This window comes from Heliangelus exortis, chromosome 18 (genome assembly GCF_036169615.1).
Source record: "Heliangelus exortis chromosome 18, bHelExo1.hap1, whole genome shotgun sequence".
In the NCBI taxonomy this organism is placed as follows: Eukaryota; Metazoa; Chordata; class Aves; order Apodiformes; family Trochilidae; genus Heliangelus; species Heliangelus exortis.
The window spans coordinates 6,568,101-6,591,925 of NC_092439.1; the positions used below are offsets into that span (position 1 = coordinate 6,568,101).

General features: G+C 39.2%; 1 protein-coding gene across 2 annotated transcripts in view; it reads right to left on the minus strand.

The window, feature by feature from the left end:
* Positions 1-3,401: 3,401 nt before the first annotated feature.
* The window catches only part of WT1 (WT1 transcription factor), a 34,615-nt gene continuing 14,191 nt past the window's right edge, over positions 3,402-23,825 (minus strand). The window contains exons 5-9 of one of the 2 annotated variants that reach the window (XM_071761812.1): positions 17,326-17,428; positions 15,805-15,955; positions 9,788-9,877; positions 8,102-8,194; positions 3,402-4,722 (exon numbers count right to left, since the gene is read on the minus strand). In XM_071761812.1, coding sequence (XP_071617913.1) covers positions 4,601-4,722; positions 8,102-8,194; positions 9,788-9,877; positions 15,805-15,955; positions 17,326-17,428 — 559 coding nt within the window. In that variant the 3' untranslated portion in view covers positions 3,402-4,600. The remainder of the gene's footprint in view (positions 4,723-8,101; positions 8,195-9,787; positions 9,878-15,804; positions 15,956-17,325; positions 17,429-23,825) is intronic. The other variant, XM_071761813.1, reaches the window with a different exon arrangement.

Here is a 23,825-nt window from a genome sequence, read left to right on the forward strand (position 1 = left end):
CCTCACAGGACAAAGCTGACAGCCCTGCTGAGTCCCCCTCGCATGCCAGGAGTCGCTCTGCTCGGCTGAACAGGGGCTCAGATCTCTCTCTGAGGCTATTGGCCCACCGTGCCTGTCCTCTGGGTTTATCTCCACTCTACCCCCAGTTTTGTCACTGTATCCTTCAATCCCCTCTCTCCCCATAAAAGTGTCTAGCTGTCTCTTAAACTCACTTTACCATTTGCTTCTTTGACCTCACTTGGCAACTTATCCTTGTGTTTATTATTTGAGGTGGAATAGTTCTGGCTACATTCCTGGTTTTCCTCTTAATTGTCTAATTTTTAGAATGGTGTCAGTGGGGTTGGGATTCGGGTTTGGGCTTTTTTAAACTCAATCACTCTTGTGACCAGGTCTTCTGTTTCATTAGGCTCCTTTGTGTCATCAGGACTTCCAATAACTAAAAGAATCCTACTGAATCTTTTATTGGATCTTCCCAAATATTGCAGCTGGGCTTTCTTGTCCATTAGTACTACTCTGAACTGCATACGCTGTCTTTAATTACTTTTTTGTTAATTGGAGGGGAGAAGGAGGATAGGAGGATTTTCCCCAAGCAAGAAAGAGTTCCTCAGATGAAAAGCTGAGTGATTCTCCCTGCCAGACTTTCCCCAGGGGGAAGGTACAAACAGGGCTGGAGCAGGACTGTACAGTGGAACTTTTTCATCTCCTCTGGTAGCACACCTCTGCCTTCTGGTTGCCTTTGTGTACCCACCTCATGCAAGGACCAGGCTGAGGTGTGGAGATGCAGGGACCTTCTCAGAACCCCCTGATACACTCCAGAGCCTTTCTGGGTGTTTGGACAAGGTGCTGGGAGCAGCTTCTTACCATATTGGATTGACTTTTGGGTCGGACTGATGATGCAGAGACTGCACATAGTAGTCTCCTCAGCGCCTGTCTGGGGAAAGGGAAGGAGGAAGAAACACTCATTTAAGGCACATACCTGCATCTTCAGGAACTGTTTCCAGTTGCTGTCATGTTGGTTGGTAGAGCAGTGAAATGAATCCTACTGACATCCTGAAACAGATAGCTCTGTTGGAGCAGCTTCTAAAATGAACAACTCACCTGACCCACCACAGAAAGAGAAGGAAAGATCTTTCTTGCTTCTTTGCAAGTCCTCCCCTTCCTTTCAAGGACTCAGCACCTGTCTGAAGGATGCACTGCCTTCACATTGGTTTCCTAATTGCAGGAAGATTACATCTCCATACCTCCTGTTCAGTCAGTATAGTCTGTACCCTTAAAGAATACGACATGCATCAAAAGTATGATCATGTGGTCACAATTTAGGCATCCTAGCTCTCTTATTTTCCTAAACTAAAAGGAACACTTTGCTGGATTTACCTACCTTAAAAAAATTCATACAAGTGAACCCTTGAATCTCAGCTGACACCATCAAAGAGAGAAGAAATCATCTTCTCTTTCCTACTCAACACATCTTGTACATCATGAACTGACAAGAAAAAGTACAAGTGTTACCCATATAATTAACATTCTCCATTCTGGGGAGGCTGTGGAAGCTACAGTATAGGAATAGTGTGCCAATCACTGTAAGATGTTAACCATCAGCCAAAATAACATTGGTCACTATTTCCAGTGTAAGAACAGAGGGCAGAGGCATAAAAGATTAGCTCAACTAATTGTGGGACTGAAAATTTTCCAGAGAGTGAAGGGTATTTGTAAGACATAATAGAGTGCAGCCCCCTCATCCTTCATATGGAGGTCAAGCTCACAGAAACTCAGCCTGCTGAGCAGTTTCTGCTTGCTGCAAAATGAGGAATTGGCATGCTGCAAGAACCAGGGGGCTGCTTCTGGGAAATTCATGTTGTAAAGCACTTCAATAAAGCTGGCTTACCTTGCTGGTAGAATCTTGAAAACAGGGAAATGAAAGAGAGACATAAAATGCCTCTCACTACAAAGACTGTAAAATAACTAGGATTTTTTTTTTTAAACTTGTAAACTTTTACCATTACTTTCACTGAGGGATGTACTGATCGTGAAAGAACAGAGTAGCAGTAAGTACTTTCATAGAAAAGGTGGCAAAAGCAAAAAGAAAAGGACATGTTCTGTCACTCACCAACACATGCTTCATTTTTTGTAGCCATCTATTATTGTTATTTGTCATGCAATTCACTAAGCAGTAAAAACATGGCTGTAGTTATTTACAGGTCACTGGAAGTCTGGCCTGTGCTGCAGTGGAGTTGTGGAGTTGTGTTTCACAGGATAGTTTTATTTATGTTTGACTGATGCAGGCACAACTGGAGGACAATTTTTCTTTTTTTTTTGGCTTTCAGTATAAACACTCATGGCAGCTCTCTATTTTGGGTGCAGACTGAAAAACAGATTGTTTTGTAGCTGCAGAAGTCTGCTGGGTACATCAGAGAGCATTGTTATTGCAACTGAACTTTTCTCTCAGGAAAGCAGGAGGAGTTGCTTTATTTTTTAATTCTGTGCAGCTTTATGTACACCATTCGCTCCAAATATTTGATGTTTGCCACACTTGTTATGAGTTTCTCCAGAGAGATGCTGTCTTTTGGCAGCAAAAGATAAAGCTGACTGATACAAATGAGTCACAGTACCCCAACAGTAATTAACAGTGATGCAATACCCATGCGAAAAAGAGGACTTGAAGAATTAACTGTTGAGTTTTCTTGACGATGCAGCTGCACTTTAAGAGAGAAAGCTCAGCCCATCATAGAACTCCATTGTGTACATTAGAGAAAAAAGCTTGGCAAGATACATTAAAGATTTTTGCTAAAGAGATACAAATATTTTGCAAGGTCAAAGGGCACTGAGGCAGGCTGTACTTACTTCCACAGAAAAGCAGGCTGAATGACAAAGAAACAGTAATATTTTTTTATCTTCATTTTCACACTTCATCATCTAAGAAAGACTGTCTTTTTCAACCTGCTGAACTGATTTAATCCACCACAACTCCAAGTTAACTTTTACTTAAAAGTCAGTCTATGACATCCTAATCTAAGAACTTATCTGTGCTCGTGGTTTCAGTGCAGTTCTACAGAAGGCCAGTACTGCTATTTATAACCTGGATTTTACTAGTCTATAAAGATCTCTTACAAGTCTTACTGGTCAAAAAAGAAAAGGAATAATTTGGTAAGAAGACGAACGATTGAAGCAACTGTTTTATAGCACGATATGAAACTTGACACTATTTGCTGCTGCCAGTATGATTCCCAAGTGAGATGGATAAATTGTGGTCAAGACCTGGACAGGTTAACTAGTGGTCATCAGTGCTGGTGGTACCTTTATATACAAAAAAAAAAAAAAAAAAAAAAAAAAAAAGGATACTATTGGACAAGGCATTTGAAATTTAATACCAGACATGAAACAAGACATCTGTTGGACTCTCATTTGTTTCTCTTTGAATGGGCTTTAATTGAAAGCTCAGTGAAAAATGCAGGTTACATTCTTAGTGTTATCAATAGTTTGTAACAGCAACAACATCAGAACAGTGATGCATCTAATATTTATACACTTTCTAATTTTAGATGTCTAAGAGCAATACATTATCAGATATATATATACACACAATTTCAAGCAATTAGAAGTAAATAATAAACCCCTCCTCCCCAAACCCTGAAACAATATATTTCCTTACACCAATAACGTCTTTTTCACATATACTTGACAGAGTCTTTTTAAGTTACTTATCTTAAGAGTAATCTGTTCATGGAGATCCTGGACCAGCCCCATTAAAAGTTCAGTTTTAAGTTTATACAGCTTGCTAGCCACATAACCAGTGTGGCTTTACATTGTAAACAAATCCAAAATGTCTACAATGATTGGAATTAGTTTTGTGTAAAGGAGATATATGCAGCTCATGATAGAATAAATTTAAATCTATACATTAAAAAGAGAGAGGGAGAGAGTTACTTGACAAACAAGTTTGGAGGGATCAATTTTGTGATTATTTAAAAACCAAGTTAACTTCATGGTAAGATTCTTGTTTTCTGTACAGAGAGGCTCTGGTTCATCTATCTTTAAATGCTCTAGAAATCTGGTCTTAAAAAAAGGTTTGATTTTTGAAATTCAAAAGCATAGCTTCTAACTTTAAAAGCCCTGCCTTTGGCAGCACTAGTACAAAGTTTACCAAAAGTATCTCAGGTGGTTGTTCAGTCTCATTTTGTGAGGATAGCTGTACTAGCATTTGGAAACTTCAGCATATGTACAGATGCAGTAAGCATAAAGTCGACCTTCAGCAGGGAGGAATCACCCTTAGAAAGGTACCTAGAAAAGTCCAAGTGAAAACAGAACCGGAAAACCGGAGACAGATGTGGAAGGAAAGCACAATTTATAGTAAAATTGAAACTGGCAATCTTGCTTACTTTTTAACAAAATTACAAATAAAATTCTCTCGAATTAATTTGATGGGAACTTCTGTAAGTCCAAATTGGAGACAAGGCTGAGCAGAATCCTACAGCTTAGTTAACTTGTGTCAAATGGGATGCGAAGACAGCTGCAGCTTTCTGACAGAGGTGTTCGAAGATGGCTGATAAAGTTTGCAGTAGCTCATAATGTCCCATCTGGTTTATTCACTTGTTTGAACTGCCTAAAGGGCCAACTGCAGTTTAGTCATGTTCCTCTGGTGCATGTTGTGATGACGAACTAATTCATCAGACCTGGCAAATTTTTTTTGACAGCTGGGCCACCGGCAACTGAAAGGCTTTTCACCTGTTAACAAAACACCCTGTTATTAACTGGGTATACAGCTCGCCTCAGTCACTGCTGTTTGTTTTCCTTCTTGTGAGGAGCCAGGCAGAGCTCGTGGCAGAGGGAAAAGCATCCCAGGCTGTCCTGAGAGGGCGTGGGAGTGCTCCCAGCTCCTGCTCACATCGCGCTTGGCGCTTTCTTACATCTCCTACAGCTGATGTTTAACAACAGCCTTTCCCAGTGACCTAGAACATTTTGCAGTGGTTCCCTCCTGAAGACTGGCCCTTACTGAACAAGTTGTTGCCATGTCTATGCTGCTCTCAGCTCCTGAGTGAACTAGTCTGAAAAATCAGTCCGGCATTCACACAAGCTTCAGTCACACCTTGGACTGTGGTGCAGACAGTCCCTGGGAAAATTGGCAGTGACTGTTTAAGTCAAGGAGACCTTCTCCGGTTAGTTCAAGGTCTTTGACACTGGTGAGTGTGAGTGAATATGGCAGAAGCAACAGAGTTCAGCATGAAGTCTGCTGAGCCAGACTGAAACTTTTCCACTACTGTGTAAAGAAAGTAGAGTTACATCTATGGGCAATGTTAAAAGCTCAAAGTAGTCACTATTGTTCTAACACATTCCCATCTGCACAATATTCACTAAAACCAACCCCAAGCGAAGCACATTTAATTTTAACAAGAAATGTCATCAACATTTTACAGTTTAATCTGGTCTTCTGATATTCTTAAATGTTTAAGTGGAATTTCAGGGTGTGTTTCTGATGCTGCTGGAATGCTGCTGGAATGCTTTCATTAGCTCAGATCAGTGCCTGGTGAGTCATGTTTCTTTTAGACCTGCATTTTCTTTTTGCCCCCCCCCCCAAGTAGATGCAGTATTTTAAAGTAAGTTAAGCTCTGTTACTGGGCTCTTTAGGGCTGTCTACACACCTTGTACTCTCAACTCAAGACATACCAGGTTTGTACAAGCTCACCCAACCATCTTCTTCTCTTATTTGCCCCACATTTTGTGCAAATCACAAACATCCAATTTCAGGCAAAAGGGGATCTGGGATTGTCATAAATATGTATTTTTGTTGGCAAAATCTCATACAATACATGTAAGAGGAGGAGGGGGCATGGTTAAAATATACTTGTTCCACTTAACATACATGCTGGCAAAAGCATCAAATATTTCACATGCATAAAACAGTATGGGACAAAACTGATCTGGTTAGAGCTACTAGTAAAAGTTACATATTGTATGAAGTGGTTCTTCATCTCAGCATCATTAACAAAACCATTCTGTGAACTGTTGTGAGTTCCCTACCATTGTCCAGATTTTCACTGACCTACTGCAGTAAAAGCTGCACAGTTTTGCTGTTTCACAAGCAAATCTGGTTGTCCTCTTGCAACAGAGGACATCAATCTCTACTAGTCCCAAGCTGGTCACATTACTTTGTATGGCTTCACTGTACAGATATCAGAAATCACATTTCCATTGCAAAAAATATGCAGAGATGTACGGAGTTTTCCTTTGAGTCTTTTTCTTTTTTTTTTTCTTTCTAAACTGATGATTGCTATCACAGAAAAATTGCTTATGGAGACAAAAAAAACCCAAATACTTTGGTAGTAGACCTAAAATTAGGATGAAATTAGATGGAAGTCACCCATGCTTTGCTTCATCAAGACTTAACATGGAATAAGTTAACTTGAGCTAGGTTTTTTTCTTGCAAAATTTAGAGTGTGCAAAATAGAAAGATAAATGAAACTACAGGGCAAAATGGAGGTGAAAAATTCCCAGCCACCACTCAGGCTCATTCCCCTTAGGACACTTGTGTTTTACAGTCAAAGGAGCATGACACATCCCAAACTGCCAGCAGGAGCATTGTCACAGCAGCACACAGCTGGGTTGCAGAGCTCCTACAGAACTGGAGCCAGTGGCAGAAAGCCCAAAATATGTGCTATGAGCATAGCAGTGCTCAAGTGAGGCTGCTTCCAGCAGTGAGTGCAGTGTGGGCTTGGATCACACGGAGCAAAGAAGAACTAGAACGGGGAGAATGAGTTTCACAGGAAAAAAGAGAGCAAGTTCTTCACTGCTTTAGCTAGTCTGGAATAAAAAAAATTCTGAAGCCCTGAAAGCCATGAATTGGCAGATCAGTAAGTGATGAAATGTGATGGGAAATGTTGTTTATCCTGACTTGCTTGCATGTGACAACCACTTGCCATATTGTTTTTATCAGAACGTTACCTCTTGCTGCTTAATATCTGTCTTCATGCAAATGCACCCAGGCCCTGCAGCTCAGCATGACACTATGGGGAGAGCCCAGGAACACAGCCATGCCCTTGACCATTTGCAAATAGCAAGTGCAGATATGGCCATTACTTGAAGCATTTATTTGCCCAGTGCCACAGAAAATGCCATTATTCTCAGATGAATCATTTCTTTCACTGAAGTTTCTTTTGTACTTTTGAAAATCTTAAATCTGTGTTTTTATGGTCCAGAAGAGACAAAAGAATCCTTAGCAGGCAGAAAAGGATTTTCAGACTCCTTGTCCATCTGTACAGAGACTGAATTTAAAAGGTTAACACCAGTATAGAACACTGTGACATTTAATAACATGTCAAAGTGCTGGGTAAACACTTACGTGGTAAAAACACTGCATATGTGGTAGAAGGGAACAGAATTTGTCAGTTCACAGGAGTATTTCTAAAACTTACAAGTATAGAGGTTGCTGCAATTGTTCCTTAATGGTGTTTACATTTACGTGAGGGCAGAGTAGACTAAAATGGCCTCCAGTTTTTTCCCCTGCATTTATATGAAATACTATGGTTTCTACAAAAAGGTCCTTGAATATTTGAGTAAGCTTTTACTTTAGTGTCTGTCAGTGTGAGTTTGCAAAAGGCACTCCTTTTATCTTCTGGAGAGATTACAGTACAAGCAGGAACAGCAAGAGCTTTGCTGTGCTATCCTGCATTAGGCTCAACTGACACTTAGGAGAAGCATGAGTAGCTATGAATACTTTAGATTACAGACCCTCGGCTGAAGCTAGAACTAAAATTTCCATCTTGTAGGGTTTTTTCAGTAAAGGCAGTGGATCAACTTGACATTCGTGGGCTGAGACCACGATGTTCATTTCACAATAGCTGACAAAATATATTTTGCCAAGCTGAAATTTCTTTAAAGATGGAGAAATAAAGCATCACTTCCACAACCACCTAAATGTCTTTTCCGAAAATTGACTGTGACACTTGGAGAATGTAGTCACACTGAAAAATCAGTGCAGTCTGAAATTATTTCTGTCATTTAACTCCTGGTTAAGAGACTTTCCACCCATGTGATTTATAATAACATTGATACAAACTTTAAAAAAAAAAAAAAAAGGAAATATAAATGTGAAGAAAAGTTTACGCACTTGTTTTACCTGTATGAGTCCGGGTATGAGTCTTCAGATGATCAGATCTGGAGAACTTTCTCTGGCAGGTTTTACACTGGAAGGGCTTCACACCTAAAAAGACAAAAGAAGTCTATTCTTATACCCAACACCACTTGGAAGGGTGAAAAAATCAGCTATTTCTGAATTTTCAAAAGCCTGGGTTTTTGGTACCAGTTACTGTAACTGCTCCTCCCAGCTTCATGCCTACACATTGCACAAAGTCATTAATCAGTCCACCAGCCCTTTGTAACCTCCTCTTCCAATGTCTGGGTCTGAAGCACCCTAACAGCACCATCATAAACAAACTTCCACTTAAATTGTTGGACTAAGGTCTTCAAACTTTATTAATTCTGATCCTGGGGCTTGGCACCATATGTAACCCATATGAGCAAATATGACATAAGTAGAATAGAGGTACATGAGTTTATTTTTATACAGTCCTAACAGGCTTAACTGACTACACTTCTACCACTAACTTTACACACCACATACAAGTCTTGGGGACCACTTAACACAGATGCTCTATCACACTGTTGCTAAAAATGTATAATCCTAATAGAGTGCTTTTACCACCAGCTTTCACAGACACTTCCTACATCTCTCAACACCATTTAAGTGGGACAGAACATCTTTAGCAAGAAAGGCAGTAGGCAGAAATCCACCACAGAACAGTGAGTAAACCAATCCTCAGGCCAGTCCTTGAAAGACAGGAGATCTAAATGCAATTTCTTACTGCGACTCAGTCACAAAATACTCTGAAGCCCATTCTCATCTCCCATGCAGTGGCCTCAAGGTTCTGCTCCTAGCCAGGAGCCTCTTCTGTGACTTTGAGAAGAGCAGTTTTCTCCCCTGTCAACCTAATCAAGACTTCCAAGAACTCCTGAAATGGGCTATCTCGACTTTTTGGAAAAAAAAACAACTTCTTGAATTTGGGTGGAACTCACAAATAGTTTTATCAGTCTCAGAATACTTCACCCAGTAACTGACTCACTAGAGAAAGAGAAACAAGCATTCATACTGCTGCTGCTCTCTCCTCTACCTGTGAACTACTATGCACTTTCCAGGCTGTCTGTGCAGTCTAGCCAGCCAGATCTTTCACATCTCTCTCCTTGCTGCTCTTAGAATCCTTCTTTACTTGGCAGAATTCAATAAAGGCTCGAATCCAAGCTTAAGTGTTTTGCTGAATTAGGGTCTTAAGTATTATAGCTACTGTGGCTTTTGCTTCTCCACTTCTGCTTTCCACATATAAATGCACAATGATTCCACCAGCCTTACAGCAGCATTTGCCCGTTAGCATTGCCCTAGAAACATCAGAACACCAACAGCAGTGTTTACCAGATAATCATTGGCAACTTTTTCTTGCAGCACTGTTCATTTTTAAAAAATAATATATTCTCTATATTGGGAATACAGTATAGAGCAAACAATTTCATTAAGAAAGCTGTTTCTGAAAAGTGGCAGCAGGATTAGAGTGTCACCTATGCTGAAATACCAACAAAAAATCAGCTGCAGTTCTCTCCTAGAGCTAACTTCAAGAATAGAGCACTAAAAGTATTGTGTACGAGCAGACACAATATTAGAAAAACAGAAGCTTAAAGGGTAATTTTTGAACCACAATTCACATAGAAAGGTGAACTCTAATGAGCAGAGATGTCACCAACAAACCTGTGTGTCGTCTTTGGTGCCGTTTGAGTTGATCTGAACGAGAAAATCTCCGTTCACAGTCCTTAAAATCACACTGATAAGGTTTTTCACCTGCAAAGGACAAAAAGTTCATCAGAAAATATGGCTAAATGAGGGAACATGTCAACCAGAATCAGAAGATAAAACCTTACACAAAAAGACTTCTCTCCTGTCTAAAGCTGCCTAGTGATACACCAGCACTTATTTCCTATAAAACCTTACAAATGTATTGGAATCTATGGGGAAAGGCTTGCATGATTCTACTGGAGTGACACTGATACTGAACCTGCTCAACGTAAAAAAATAGCCCATTAAAGCTACCAAAAAAAAAAAGAAGCTGTATGACTTTTGGTTTTAATTGTTTTCTGCTGGAAAAGAAATCTCTTAGTTTATATTTCAAAAATAAACTGAAAAACAACCAACATTAATCCCTTTCCACTTGTTTCAGAAATACATAATTTGTAAAAGAATACAACTTGTGATTTGCTCCAAATTGGTTTTGAAGCAAAAATGAAACCAATGACATACACATAGGTGGTAAATTTAACAATACTAAATGGTCTAAAAGAAAATTAAGAGCAAAATTCAACCACAGAAAAATACATTCGTCCACAAAAGACAAATTATGTTTCTTCCATAAAGCACTGCTAAACAGAATCCCTCCTGTATCCCTCATGTAGCTGCCTCTCACAGATTGCAAAGCCCCACATAAACAGACTCTTCCTCCACCTCCCATACAGCTCAGCAGAGATCCTCAGGATGGGTATTCTCTGGGATGAAAAGTGAAATTCAAACTTGTACAAAAAAATGAAATCCCTACAAGTCATCTTCTCAAACAAATAGAGTTTTCAATGCAAAGGACTTCACCAGCCATACAAACATGGAAAATGAAATGCCAGCTATCAAGGAGCTTGAGGAAAGAGGAGAACACTGCTGGCATGTAACCAGAGTTAGTGGAATTTGGCCAGCAGAAAATAACCTAATCCTTATGCTGTTACAGAAGCTGTAAGATCCTTCAGATCTGACTCTCATCTACTCTCAGGCCCCTTTGCACAACTCTGGAAACCTGCAAGAGCCTCAGATATAATAACATTTATACCTACATGAATTCTATGTACAGTGCCACAGCCCTGAGCAAAGGCCCCAGCACAAGAAGTAACTAAACATCTCTCACTGCAAAGCTGGCAGAATCCTGGGTTTTATCTGGAAGGTACACACCAGACCAGCTGGGACCCACTTTGTCTGCACTGGAAAGCTGAGATATAAAACAAAGGTCCAGTAGAAAGGACATAAAGGAAAACATCAGATGAAGTGTGCAGTGGGTTTCATTTCTCTGGGTCTATCTTTAAACACCTACCACTTTCATAAAACTTCATTGCAGGCATCTTCATTTCTCTTTTTATCAAGATGAGGAAAAGGTATATCAATGAAGAAAAGGTGTATCTCAGGGTACCAGTGCAAACTGGTTTAGTTTAAAGCCTTCTGATCTAGTTGACACAGTATAAGTAGCATATTAAGGAGAACATTTCAAATTCATACCAGTGTAGCCAAGATCCAAATTTTACAAAAGCAACTAAATCTGCAAGAACAGGCTCACTTCCTGTGACAGTCACCCAAAGGAGTTTACTGATTCTCCAACCTAGGTGTGGACAATTTCCACGTCTGCTCTGCTTAATTTATTAGCATAAGGGATTAAAGTTGCCACAGGTGTTTGAAATAGTTCCGTACACTTTGACCACAAGGACTCCCTGGGGGGTGCCTGCTTTTCAGAAACCACTTACTTCCAAGGAATTCAGCCCTTTGGCAGATTTAAGAGGGGGAATGTCAGCAGAGCAGAATGCAGTGACAGGATGATTGTCTGCTAATTGCAATATAAATGCAGAAGACGGTTAAGGAGGTACTTGAATAAAACTGTACAGTGGGTCTGATGGAATGACCATGAGAGTATTTCTTTAAATACTTCAAAATACAATCTTGATTAAATTAACACCAAATTTAGCATATATACTATGCATATACGAAAGGAATTAAACCAAGCTGCTTACACGGAGATATACTGACACTGCACAGAAAACTAAAATAAGCAAGCAAACAAAAAGAGGCACAATATTTTGACAGGAATCCTAATTTCCCTTTCCTTCTACATCTTCCATGACAGCAAGTGCCAAACAAAATGCCTGCAAAAGCCAACTGTCACATACCTGTTAACTCCCACGAGTTTCATCAGAACAGGACAGAAACGTTCCAGATTCAAAAAGGTCTGTTAGCACCTCATTAAATCACTATACCAAGAAGGGTTAGAGCAGTGTCCAGTTTCCTCAAGCATATTAGAGCTTCTCCAATAATAGGCTAAAGTTTCTCAATGTATGAGCAATGTACCAAAATGCTGTCACCTTCCTATGTGACCATATACAATTTCAAAACACAACGGGAGATGAAGTTTCACCTGTCCTTGCCTGAGACTTTGAGACTTCCATGATTATTTACATTTCATGACTGAAAGAGGGCATACAAAAGAAAGATTAAACTTAGTGCATAATAGTATAGTCAAGATGAGAGCAGATAGAGGGAATAGCACTTCTTTATTATTTAGGAATATATTCACACAAAATAAAGCTCAGCAATCAGAGAACAAGTGTGAATCAGCCTTGCACACACCACATAAGATGTAACTAATAAAATAAACCCATTCACTTAAAAACAACTAGAGGGAGCGTGCACATTTCCTATGGAGAAAATTAACTCAGCCACATGCATGTGAAACCAGAAATTCCTATTGCTGTAGCAGTCGCACAAAGTATTCATCATCATTGCACTTAATGAGGGATTGCTGCAAGAGCAAAGGGCAATTTAACGTTCTTTAATGAAGTTTCTTTCTATCGATTTGTCCAGCTCAGGCACAATTACACCCATTTATCCATTCCTCAGTCATCTCTCTAGAGAGGACATAGCTCTGGCTTTCAAAGTGTTGTTGCTGTGCTAATGACTGCAAGGCATTTAGCAACATGGTGGCACATGCCATAGTAACAGGATATTTGCTTTTAGCAGAGCAAAGGAATCACTGCTAGGTGATTAGCATAAAAATCATTATCAGACTGCATTAGTTAAATTTGCTACAGCCTCAGAAATTTATCACCAAGAACTTAGTCCTACAAGGAACAGGACAACCTTTCTGATTTACAGATTCTCAGACTTCATTGTACAATCTCACCCCTGCAACTGACTGTATCTACATACCCCCAGCAAACAGGAAGAGTGTATTTTCCCTGCAAAGATGCTCAGCTTTCTGTTAGGATAAATCTAGTTTTTCCAGTGTGTGGCACTGAACCCAAAAGGTCTCTGGCAAGAATGCTGGTATTACCACCACAAATGAAATTTATGGAGGTCTAGACATCAATTTGTTTCTGCATACAAATCTCTGAAATCTGCCACAGGATGACAGCTCACATTAACTGTTGTACTGTTGAAAAGTTATATGTATTTCTGCATTTCCTCTCAGAGGTCTGTCTACTGCAGCAAAATACACCAAGATAAGAAAAAAGCTTTTTTGGCTGTACGTGTTTCAATAAAGGCATTGTTAACAATGGATAAGCAGTCTTGGAGGGTACAAAATGTCAACATACTTTCAGCTAAGAATATGTTGAAACATTGGCAAAAACTGATTACAGAATCTATTTTTGTGTTTCAGGGCCCTGCTCAATTTTGCAGTACTGCAACCAGTGAAGAATGGAAGATCTGATGAGCAAGTCCTCTGTAAGTATCTATTACAGAAAGAAAAAAAGATAATCAAGAGACAACATTATTCTGCAAAGATACTACCTGTTGGTTTAATATTAGATGTATGTAACCACTTGTTTTCAAATCACATTTTGATAATTTAAAAAGTTGACCTATCACTACAGTAAGAAAGGTGGAAGAACTTCAAACATATGAGTGAATCCTGAATGACCTTAAAAGAGGACTAATAAAATTTCATGTGTAGAGAGATATGCCAAATGCAACATTTTCCTTCACTTGAGCTGATATCTGACAGCATTCCTGACTTTACACTTGCTTGTCAGAATTATTCCCCATCAAAACATTGAAGCAGAAAAATAGAATATTAGTAAGAATATTACTTTTTTAAGTAAGAATATTAGGTATTATGTTTGACAGTTACTTTCTGTCTATATGCTAATTTCACCAAGCCAGATTTCTGTATCTAGTAGAAACAGATTTGCATTACAATGGTTGGTTTGACTGCTTAGGACTCCTGAAGAATGTGGGATTAAAAAAAAGACCATTCTGGCCACCAAGTCCAGACTCTCCACCACACCAAGAAAATAGATTCAAGAAAATAGATTAACTCAGAAGTATTTGTAGACTATCCAGTACTAGACAGTAGAGCTCATCAAGCACTCCTAAAAATATGGGCCCACCTGAAGAGGTGTTTGGAGGGGAAAAAAAAAAACCCCACCATTTTTCTTCTACACTGTTCCACTATCACATAAACCAAAGGAGAAGGAAGGGGCATTTATGACCTCAAAGACAATGACAGAAGTCTCTCTATAGGATGCTAGATGGCCAAAATCCTGTCCCCATTGTCTTCTGGGGCTTTTGTGGCTCTACACACCTAAATCATATGTCATATAACACTGAAAATCTTCAGCAGTTAAGAAAAACAAAAAAGATATAAGCTGAAGTCTTTGTGATGCATCCAGAAATAATATTGTGAAAACCAAGCAACTAAGTGGAATAAAATACAAGACCAGAACAAAGAAATTATAACCACTAAAATAAAGAGTAAATCACACTGGGAATGAAATAAATAGATTACATGAAAAATTCAGAACTACTTAGGCATACTTAAGAAAAACACCACAGTTAATGGACCCTAAAAGATCTCAAAACTTTCTTCTGTTTCAAATTTATTAACAGAAATAGAATAGCATGTCTCTACACCTTCAGCTCTAAAGGTTAAATTCCAGTTACACTGTAAATTATTTGACTGTGAAGATGTATATCAGAATATTTTGTAACTTGCCTATTCAGAAATTAAAAATGCTTTATACCAATTATTTCTTAACTATGAGTATTTTACACAATTAACCAATGTCACCACTTGGTTTTGAAAAGAAAACATTTCCAAGTATATTTATGAAATGTTAGGTGATCTGCTAGGTCACAAGAGTATGGACTCCCTTCCTGTTTTCTGTCTCATCCCTTGGACCTTGCATCATATTAATGGCTAAGTGAGCGTTCATATTTACAGATTTTATACACAGATTCTAGATTAGCACAGGAAGAACTGTTTAAACAAAAATATGACAGGCAACCAAAAAAATGCAGAAGGAGCATAAGGTAAATGCAGAAGGTATATCATAGCATTTCCAACAGTATAAATCTCCCAACAGGAGAAATAATTCTGATTATTCTTTGGCAAGGTGCAGTAGGGCATTTAATACCCACATTTTGAGATGTAACTTTTATTGCCTGAACTCAGAGAGAATCCAGATCTTAGCCACAAATTACTGGCTTCAGGCTCAATTCTTCACAGAAAGATCCCACAGCAAGGATGTTCATTTGCCTATCCCTGACTCCACTTCCATCCAGAAAATCTTACACAGAAGGACACCAGGATACTAAATGCCACTGTAATGTAAATGCTCCAGTAGATAAACTTCTTAGTAGATAAAGAAGGGGGGAAAAAATAAGGGAAAATAAAAGGAAAAAAAAGAAGACAATTCACAGCTCTTAATGATGCTCTGTAAGAGTAAGAGAGGGAGGTGATATACTTGCTCTCAGTGCTGCTCTGTGTTTCTTTTCACAAGATTTAATGAATCTGCATCCCCAGGAGGGATTGCCCAGATGGCAGAGGACACACATACTGATCTAACAGATTTTTGCTGCCCCTGACCTGGCCAATCATTTCTTGCACCTTAAGCTCTTTAAAAATCCCCCTACCCACTTTGCTGCCCAGTGCTGTAATGCAGTTTATACCAATGCATGCTGACACTTACCAGTGTGCTTTCTGCTGTGCATCTGTAAATGGGACAACTTAAAGTATCTCTTGTTGCAGCCAGGGTAGGCACACATGAAGGGACGTTTCTCGTTTGTCTCGCTTGCTGACCGGACAATAGTGGGAGCTACACCGGGCACCCGCCGGACATCCTGCAATGACAGAGCTGTTAATGCAGTGTGCATGGTCTCAAGCTTTTAATTAACATATTCAAAGACAAACAATCAAAGGCACATCTCCAGGACAGAGAGATACTTAAATATATTATACCACAAATGGGCAACTTTATTTTATTCTACATGAATGTAGTAATCTTAGTACGCCTTAGCCTGTTCTTTGCAGTGTATTAATATTATTTGAAGGTGAAATACAGTGACATCTAATTACTAAATTATCTCACCAGTATTAATATGCAAGATAAAATTTGCTGCATTCTGACCTCGTGTATAATAAGACACTCCCAGAAGAACACACATTGGTATAAAAATAGTTTAAAGCTTATAGCAATGAAGCGATAACAGCATGAGCCAGAGCAGTGTTCTCTCTTTCTTTCAAATGCTCACATGAAGTTAAAGGACAGAGAAATTAATGTATTGGGTTAATTCAAAGTGGTTAAAAAAACCAAAACAAACACAAAGGACTGTCTAGGTGGAGCTGGTGAATAGTTCAGCCTTTATGCATTTTGGCCACTGTTACAATGCCCCATCAAAGATGATCTCCTCCTTCTGGGATAATTAACTTCCTTAAACAATGTCCACAGCTTTACTTTTATTCACTCAACCAAATATGGCTCACAAGCCTATTTCTGAGAGCTTGCCACTGAATAGTGACTTGTTACACTCTACAGAAAAGGAAAAGAAGATGCTATCTAAAAACATTGATGTCTGGACACAGAGCAATACAGAACAGACAAATATTATGTAATGACTTTGCCATCAGTGGTAAGAAGGTCTACCTTTTACACTGGCATTTATTGATGATATGACTGTTTCAGAAAGGGAGGAAATTAACTCCCATGAATGTCAGGTTACTCCCAAATGTTCACTAATTACTTACTCATTAGGAAACAGCCACTTACTACATTTTGTTTTAAGGAAACACATTTGAATTCGTAAAGTTTCAGAAATCTGTAAAAGCAAAATATCATCTAACACTTTCTCCTATATGGTTATTAGACATAGCCCATTGTAAGCACAGAAGCTTCACGTAGCCAAAGTGGTTGGTGCTACAAGTTGGAAACTGGATCATATATTTTGAGCCTAAGAAGCTGTTAAAGAATATTGCATTGCAGATATACATTAGAAGAAGAAATAAACAACTCAAAGTGACCATGTCAGAAAGAAATTTTTTATTATGAAGCCTTTAATGGCTTCAGTAAAGTCAGGACACTTATGTAAAGCACTTCTTGATAACACAGAGGAATGGCAAATCAAAGATGGATTTATAAAAATCTGTGAAGCAGCAAACACTACAAACAGGCAGCAGTTTTACTTCCTTATGAAGAATGCTCTGCAATACTCACTTGTATGCCTCTAAAAACTCCATGGGTGTGTATTCTGTATTGGGCCCCACAGCTGTATAACATGGGAGCACTGTGGTTCTCACTTTCATATCCTGTTGTATGGCTGTAAATAAAGATGGGAATAATTGAAAAAATGAAATATTTTTCAGTACCCAACTCCACATGTGAGATTTAATTTCTTAGGTCAGTGATAACACATGCAGAGTTCCCTTTTATAGCCAGGACATCCAAATTCATATGAAATTCACCAAAGGAAGCCTACTCTGCCTTCGTATGGATCTGCTCCTGCTGGCACAATGCATTGACTCCATACATACACTTGTTAGTACCCATTAGGACAGTCCAGGGAAAAAAAAAAAAAAGCTAAAAAAAAAATTCTCAGGATTTGAACTCTGATGTATTTCCACAACAAGTTTAGGTACGAGGAAAAAATCCACATAGCAGCATGACTGTGTCATGTGCACATGTACACGTTATTTATCAGCTAAATGTGGGCCTGGCTATTCCTAATATCTTTTGGAATGAGCAAAATGCCTCAAGTTTCACATTAAGTGCAGTGGATTTTTGTCAGCACCTCATGACTCAGATATTACCAGATAGTACCAAGAAAGTGATGACATTTATAAGAATAGCAGTCATGTACTCATAAACAGAGATTACAAATCAGTGTCCAAACTATTTATCCCACACATCAGATTGCAGAATGCACTACAAATTAACCCTTTATAAAAATAAAATAAAAAACCCAAAGAAGCCTATCCCTACCAGGTATAAATGTTCAAGATTCCTCATGCAGCATCATCCCAATAATTTTAAAAATTGGTATCTTTTTGTTGTCTTTTGAGGGTGTCACAACTATGTGTTTATCTAATTATGTTCTTCACACAATCCAAAACTTCTAATATTATCCACAATTTTAGGACCATTGCTGCATTTGCAACCTTCTTAATGTCAAACTTATGTAAATATTTTTTTTTACATGAGTATGTTACAGTAGTGTGTACATTGCCACATGTATTTATATACATTGGTAAGTGTTCATGTTTTGCACTGCACTAGAAATTAGAAAGCCCAGGACAAAGCCCAAGGGCACAGAGCTAGGGACAAAGATGGATACATAGGATGTTATCCCATTCTGCCAAATGCTTGCAATAGCAATTTGAAGGAGTCCCTAAGGCCCAGGATCTCATTTCACTGGTTCTTCCTTTTTCTTCACTCAGAGTTCATGAGCAGAGTAGAATTACAAGGAAGTTTTAAACCTCTTAAGTGATTTGCAGAACAGCCAGTGGAACTGGAACGTGGGAGATGTCTGAAGAGTTTGTGAGCCTCACTAACCAGGAGGGGATCAGTGCTTGTGAAGAGCTCTGACTGCAGCCTGTGGCTCACATTCCACAATATTTGTCCCCACAGCAGCTTGCAGGCTGCCACCTGGCAGATGTGTTACTTTAGAGCAAGTCCTTTGCTACTTAAAATACTAGATTCCAATCCTGGCTCCACCTGGCTGTTCAAATCAAATATTGTGCTTTCTAGGTATGTATGCTCTGTTTGTTTTGATTTTAACAGGCAAACAGGTGGCCACAGTGAAATAACTGATAGAGTGGTGGCAACAAAGGTATCCCTGATTTGTAGTATCATCTGTAATAAAAGAAAAAGTAAGATGCCACTGTCTGACTCAAATGAATTAAACTCTTCTCTAGATATGTACCAGCTAAATAGGTTCTCCTCTCTGCTCAGGACTTTTGTTCCTTAATACAATAAAAAAATAAAAGAAAATCACCATTTGCTTAATTCACTTTCCCCACCAGCATCAAATTTTCCCCTCTGGTGAAAGGCAGCAAGTCCACAGATGTTGAGAAACGGAGGAGAGATTAAAAAAAAAAAAAAAAAAACCATTCAAAAGCAGCTAATCCATGGTGATTTCCATGTTAATCACAAACAGTGACTTTTAAAACAGAAATTAAATTAGAAATACCATTTCTAAGGCAGATGTTCTACAGAAGAAGCTGTTACAGATCTGTAAGATAGCAAATAAAGGATAAATACGAGCTTCAGCATAAGTCACCCTGAGTAACCCCGCAGCCTCTCATTCACACCTGTGGTAGCAGCCTTACACACTACAATCAGAGACACAAAGTTACATAAGAATTCCCAGGCCAAAAACTGTAGAAGGAGGAACAGGAATACACAGTAGAAGTTTATGCCATAACATAAAGCCTCACTTTCCCTCCAAATTCACATGGTTTTCATCTTTCAGTGATAATTGTTTTTCAAAAGACAAGTCAGTCCTGCAGTAATTCCTCCCAGGAATAAGAAGCAGAACAAAGGCCCTGTCTGTGCCCTAAAGAATGGCTCTGTGAATGGGAGGTGCCCTCCAGATGATCTCCATCTCCAGTTTTATTGCCCAGTTGGGAAGGTTTCCTCAACATTCAGCCTTTTTCATATTTCCTTCCATTACTTCTGGTTATACTTCATTAAAACTGTACATGCAACTGCAAAGCCTTGAAGATTAAAACCTATTTTCTGAACCTCTTGACCCACAATATACTAAGTAATGAATAGTCATCTACTTAACCAGCTCCCTAGGAGAGAAGCTTCAACAAGCAGGAACTCCAGTTCCCATTTTACATTGGGCACAGTTCCATCAGCATTCACTGGTACTCAGCGTGGTCATACGGATGTTGACAGCAAAATGGATCACGTGAGACTTCTTGGTTAAAATGCTATTTATTCACTGTGAAGTACTATGGAATAACCTGACCTTCAGGGAGATGGGAATCAACAGGTGAATGTTCTTTCCAGTCAGAGGAACTGGAACACTGAAGGAGGAGTTGTCACAAGCTGCTGCTACACCTCTGCTCTCTGAACTTCAACCTTCACTCTGCAGCAATTTTAACTGCACTGTGAAATCCCCTTTTTTTTTTTTTTCCTTCCAGTCTCCTTATTCAATGTATCCAAGATGCATGCCACAAAAAGTCTAGCACAGTTGGCTTTATATACTAAAATAAAAGCACCAATAGAAGTACCAATATAAATCTCCTACATACATTATTGAAACCCAAACACCTGATTCATTGCATACAGGAGATAATGATCAGATGCAATCTCACATACATGAGCAATATAAATGAAGAGTGATAATCCAGGGTAGGCAAACACTAATAGCTGGGGTGAGACAGGCTGCTGGGACCAGGCCCACATGTTCTCTCCCAACAGGATGGGCTGCTCAGGCAACACCACAGCAGCCTGGAGAAGTGCCAGAGGAGCTGCTCACTGCCTGGCTGCAAGTGCACAGAGAGCAGGGATGAGGGCATGGCCAAAGCTCCTACATCGTGTCTTCCCCTGCTCCATGGGGCTGAACAGCCCCCAGGAGAAATTCAGCTAAAGCCCAGAGTATTATCGAGGGATGAATAGCTGAATTAACCAAAGAAGAAACAAAATTAAAAATCCCAGTAAGGCCCAGAGTTATAGTTAGGAGATCCACTAGACCGATGCCTCCACAAGTCCTAAAAGGGCTCACAACTAAGCAAGGCCAGATGCAGCCTCAGTGGCCTGCCAGGATCTAACAGATATTTTTGTTTGATTAAGGACTGAAGGATTCGGCCTCACAATCTAGTTCTGCCTTTACTTATAACTACACAACTCCTTAACTTCAATGGGAACTGCACAAAAACAGAAGTGGACTATAAATATTTAGAATTTGAATCAGTTAGTGAAAAAAGGCCCCAGTATATTTTGTTCTCTGGTTCTAGGCAGCCAGAAACAGACCTGGAAACATAGCCATAAAACTCTAGATAACTGAGAAACAAAGACTGATACTTATGCAACACAAAATGCTAAGCAAGCGCTACGTGGTGTATTTAGAAGAGCTTGCATTTGCCATTAGCCCAGCAAATCCTTAGCACTCGGAGAGTAGCTCTTTTAAAATGATTAATCTCAAAGTTGTACAGATTGTACAAAGATTAATAAAAATGAAGGTTTTACAGATGAGAATGTGTGATGAAAAACAGAGCAGCTTTTGAGAGTTGTATCAATCTAAGTGGTTATAAAAAAAACTCATAAAAGATGACATTCTAATCTGAATATTTTTAAAAATAATCAAGCTGCAATTTCTCTCAGACACCATTTTCACTTTGTTAAACCGAAATTGTCTGTCTTATGTATAAAGCAGTTACAATTTAATCTGAAGAGTTGAGCTTTTTATTATTATTTTATAAATAAAAAAAAAAAAAAAGAACCTTGAGGGCATACTGAGGAGAGTTAGAAAAATTCAGATGAAATGTGAATACACATTGATTCATGAGATTCAGACTTGGAAGAATAAAAAAAGCCAGAAAGCAAGATTACATAAAACAGGCACCACATTAAGCTTCAATTTAATTGTGTTTCAATGCAGGAACAGGAATTTTAGAGTTTAGAAACAGAGCCAAAAATGAGGCAAAGTGAGGGTGTGGGCTAGTCCCATTGATAACAGAACATAAAGGAAGAGAAGTAGAGTTAATTCCCTCTGCTAAAATATTTACCATCCTAGCACCCTGGGAAAAATGTGTATAGAGACAGCAAAAAGATTCTGATTAGTTATATAAAAGATCATGTTTCTGCCTGGTTTTTGTCTAATACTATTACGGAGGGTGGAGTATAAAGCTGCATTTTTATCTGTACTTTCCAAGACAAAGGAATATTTAAAAATGTGATCTCACAAATTACAGCCCTTCTGCTATCTTCAATGAGAAAACCAACTGGCTGATGAAAGGAAGGCAGTAGATTTTTAGGGGAACCTGGTCTCTCTGACCTGAATAGAATCAGGATTTCACCCAACACTTCCCTTCAAAATGTGGCCCTCAGCTCTCAGTCGGAAAAGGGAAATTCTGCATCGGATACAACAGCCCATTGTCCATTTCCAATTCATGCTGATTGCAGAACTGAACCCAAGTAGGAAATACAGATCAAAATTTTTTACTTGAGCAGCTGAAGTATGCTGAGAAGCAGCAAACTGTGCTATATTACTGTTGCATCATGCTGTTGAGTGTGTAACTAAACTTCTTGTCTACCACAGCATATCATTTCCTGATTGGTATAAATTATTTCCATGTCACCTTGTACAGATCTCATGAAAATATCATGGAGGGATTTCTAGTCATGAAGTCTGCCTCTGTAGTACCACTATGAAGGGAAGCAGTATTTTCCACATTGGACAAATAAGAACACAACACAGAAATCTTAAGTACAGAAATTAAGGGGAAAGGTGTCCACTGATGTAGGACATCCATTTGGAGATTCTGGAACCTGAGTTCTCAGGGTAATAAGCAAGGACCCATTGGCTTTCCTGCAACACTGTATCTGATCTCAGCTGCTCCAAACAAAATACCACAAAATGATGAACAAACCACCAGCAAACAGTGTGCAGAGATAAAATGCAGTCCCACAGTGATGTTCACTTCCTTGACCATAAAGTTTTCCTTTCAGATCCTTGAAGCTGCCAGTTTGTGCAACAGCTCATGCAGACAACAAGCTACCCGTGCCTCTTGTCAACCTAAAGTTCAGAAGGTGACAGAGAAGTCCCAGGACAAAGAGTTAACACAATCAACACAGTAGCTCACAAGGAACCGAATGTGGACTGTTCCTGCCTCATGGGAGTTACAAGCACAAATTGAGGTCAGTCTTTGACATTCAGGTTCAAGTAACTTGGACCATATGGGTTGTTTAGCAGTGAGTTGTTCTCTTCTGCAGAAACAACTCCTTGCAGAGAGAAGCTTCCTTTTGGTTTGCCAGCAAGTAGAAGCATCTAGAATTCAATTTTTATGGCACACTCCACATTCTGCAGTAATCTGGCTTGCAGCCCTTTTTATCTGCTTCCCAATTTACACCTCCCTCCCCCTGTCAGTCTATCATGTTGTTGTACTCTGCCAGAAGACATCTGTGTTCATCTTACCTGCCTCTCTCCATCACTCAGCAATGCCTGTCCAGGCACTCTATTCCATACCTTTTACTGCCCACCTCTACTTGACACCCAAGTCATGCCCTCTGCAGCTCACTAATGTTTACACCTACTGAAAGGACTCAAGGACTAAAACCCAATGAGATGAAGACACTTCTTGCCCTCAGTTCCAGTATCATATATTAAAATATCCAGGGAGGACAAAAGTCAGGAAAAAAAATCTTCTAGGACCTTCTAAGGCTGAAGCTGGCTCTGAGCAGTTGAAATCAGTGGAAAGGTTTGCTGCCAGGCTCTTGCTTCTGGTCACGCAGGAACAGGACTGTTCATAGGCTTGCAACTCAAAGGGAATGATTTTCACAGCAACTGAAAAGGACACAGCTTTGGCTATCTGACAACATTCCTTGCCAAATTTCAAGCTTTTAATCTGAAGTGAGGAGATCCTGGAGCTGACCAGTCAAATATTGGCAAGAATGTAAACAGCCCAAACTAGAATGCTCTCAGATAAACCACTAGATAGTTTAAGCACAGAAACCAGCTCTGTGCTGACTTTACCTGAAAGGCACAG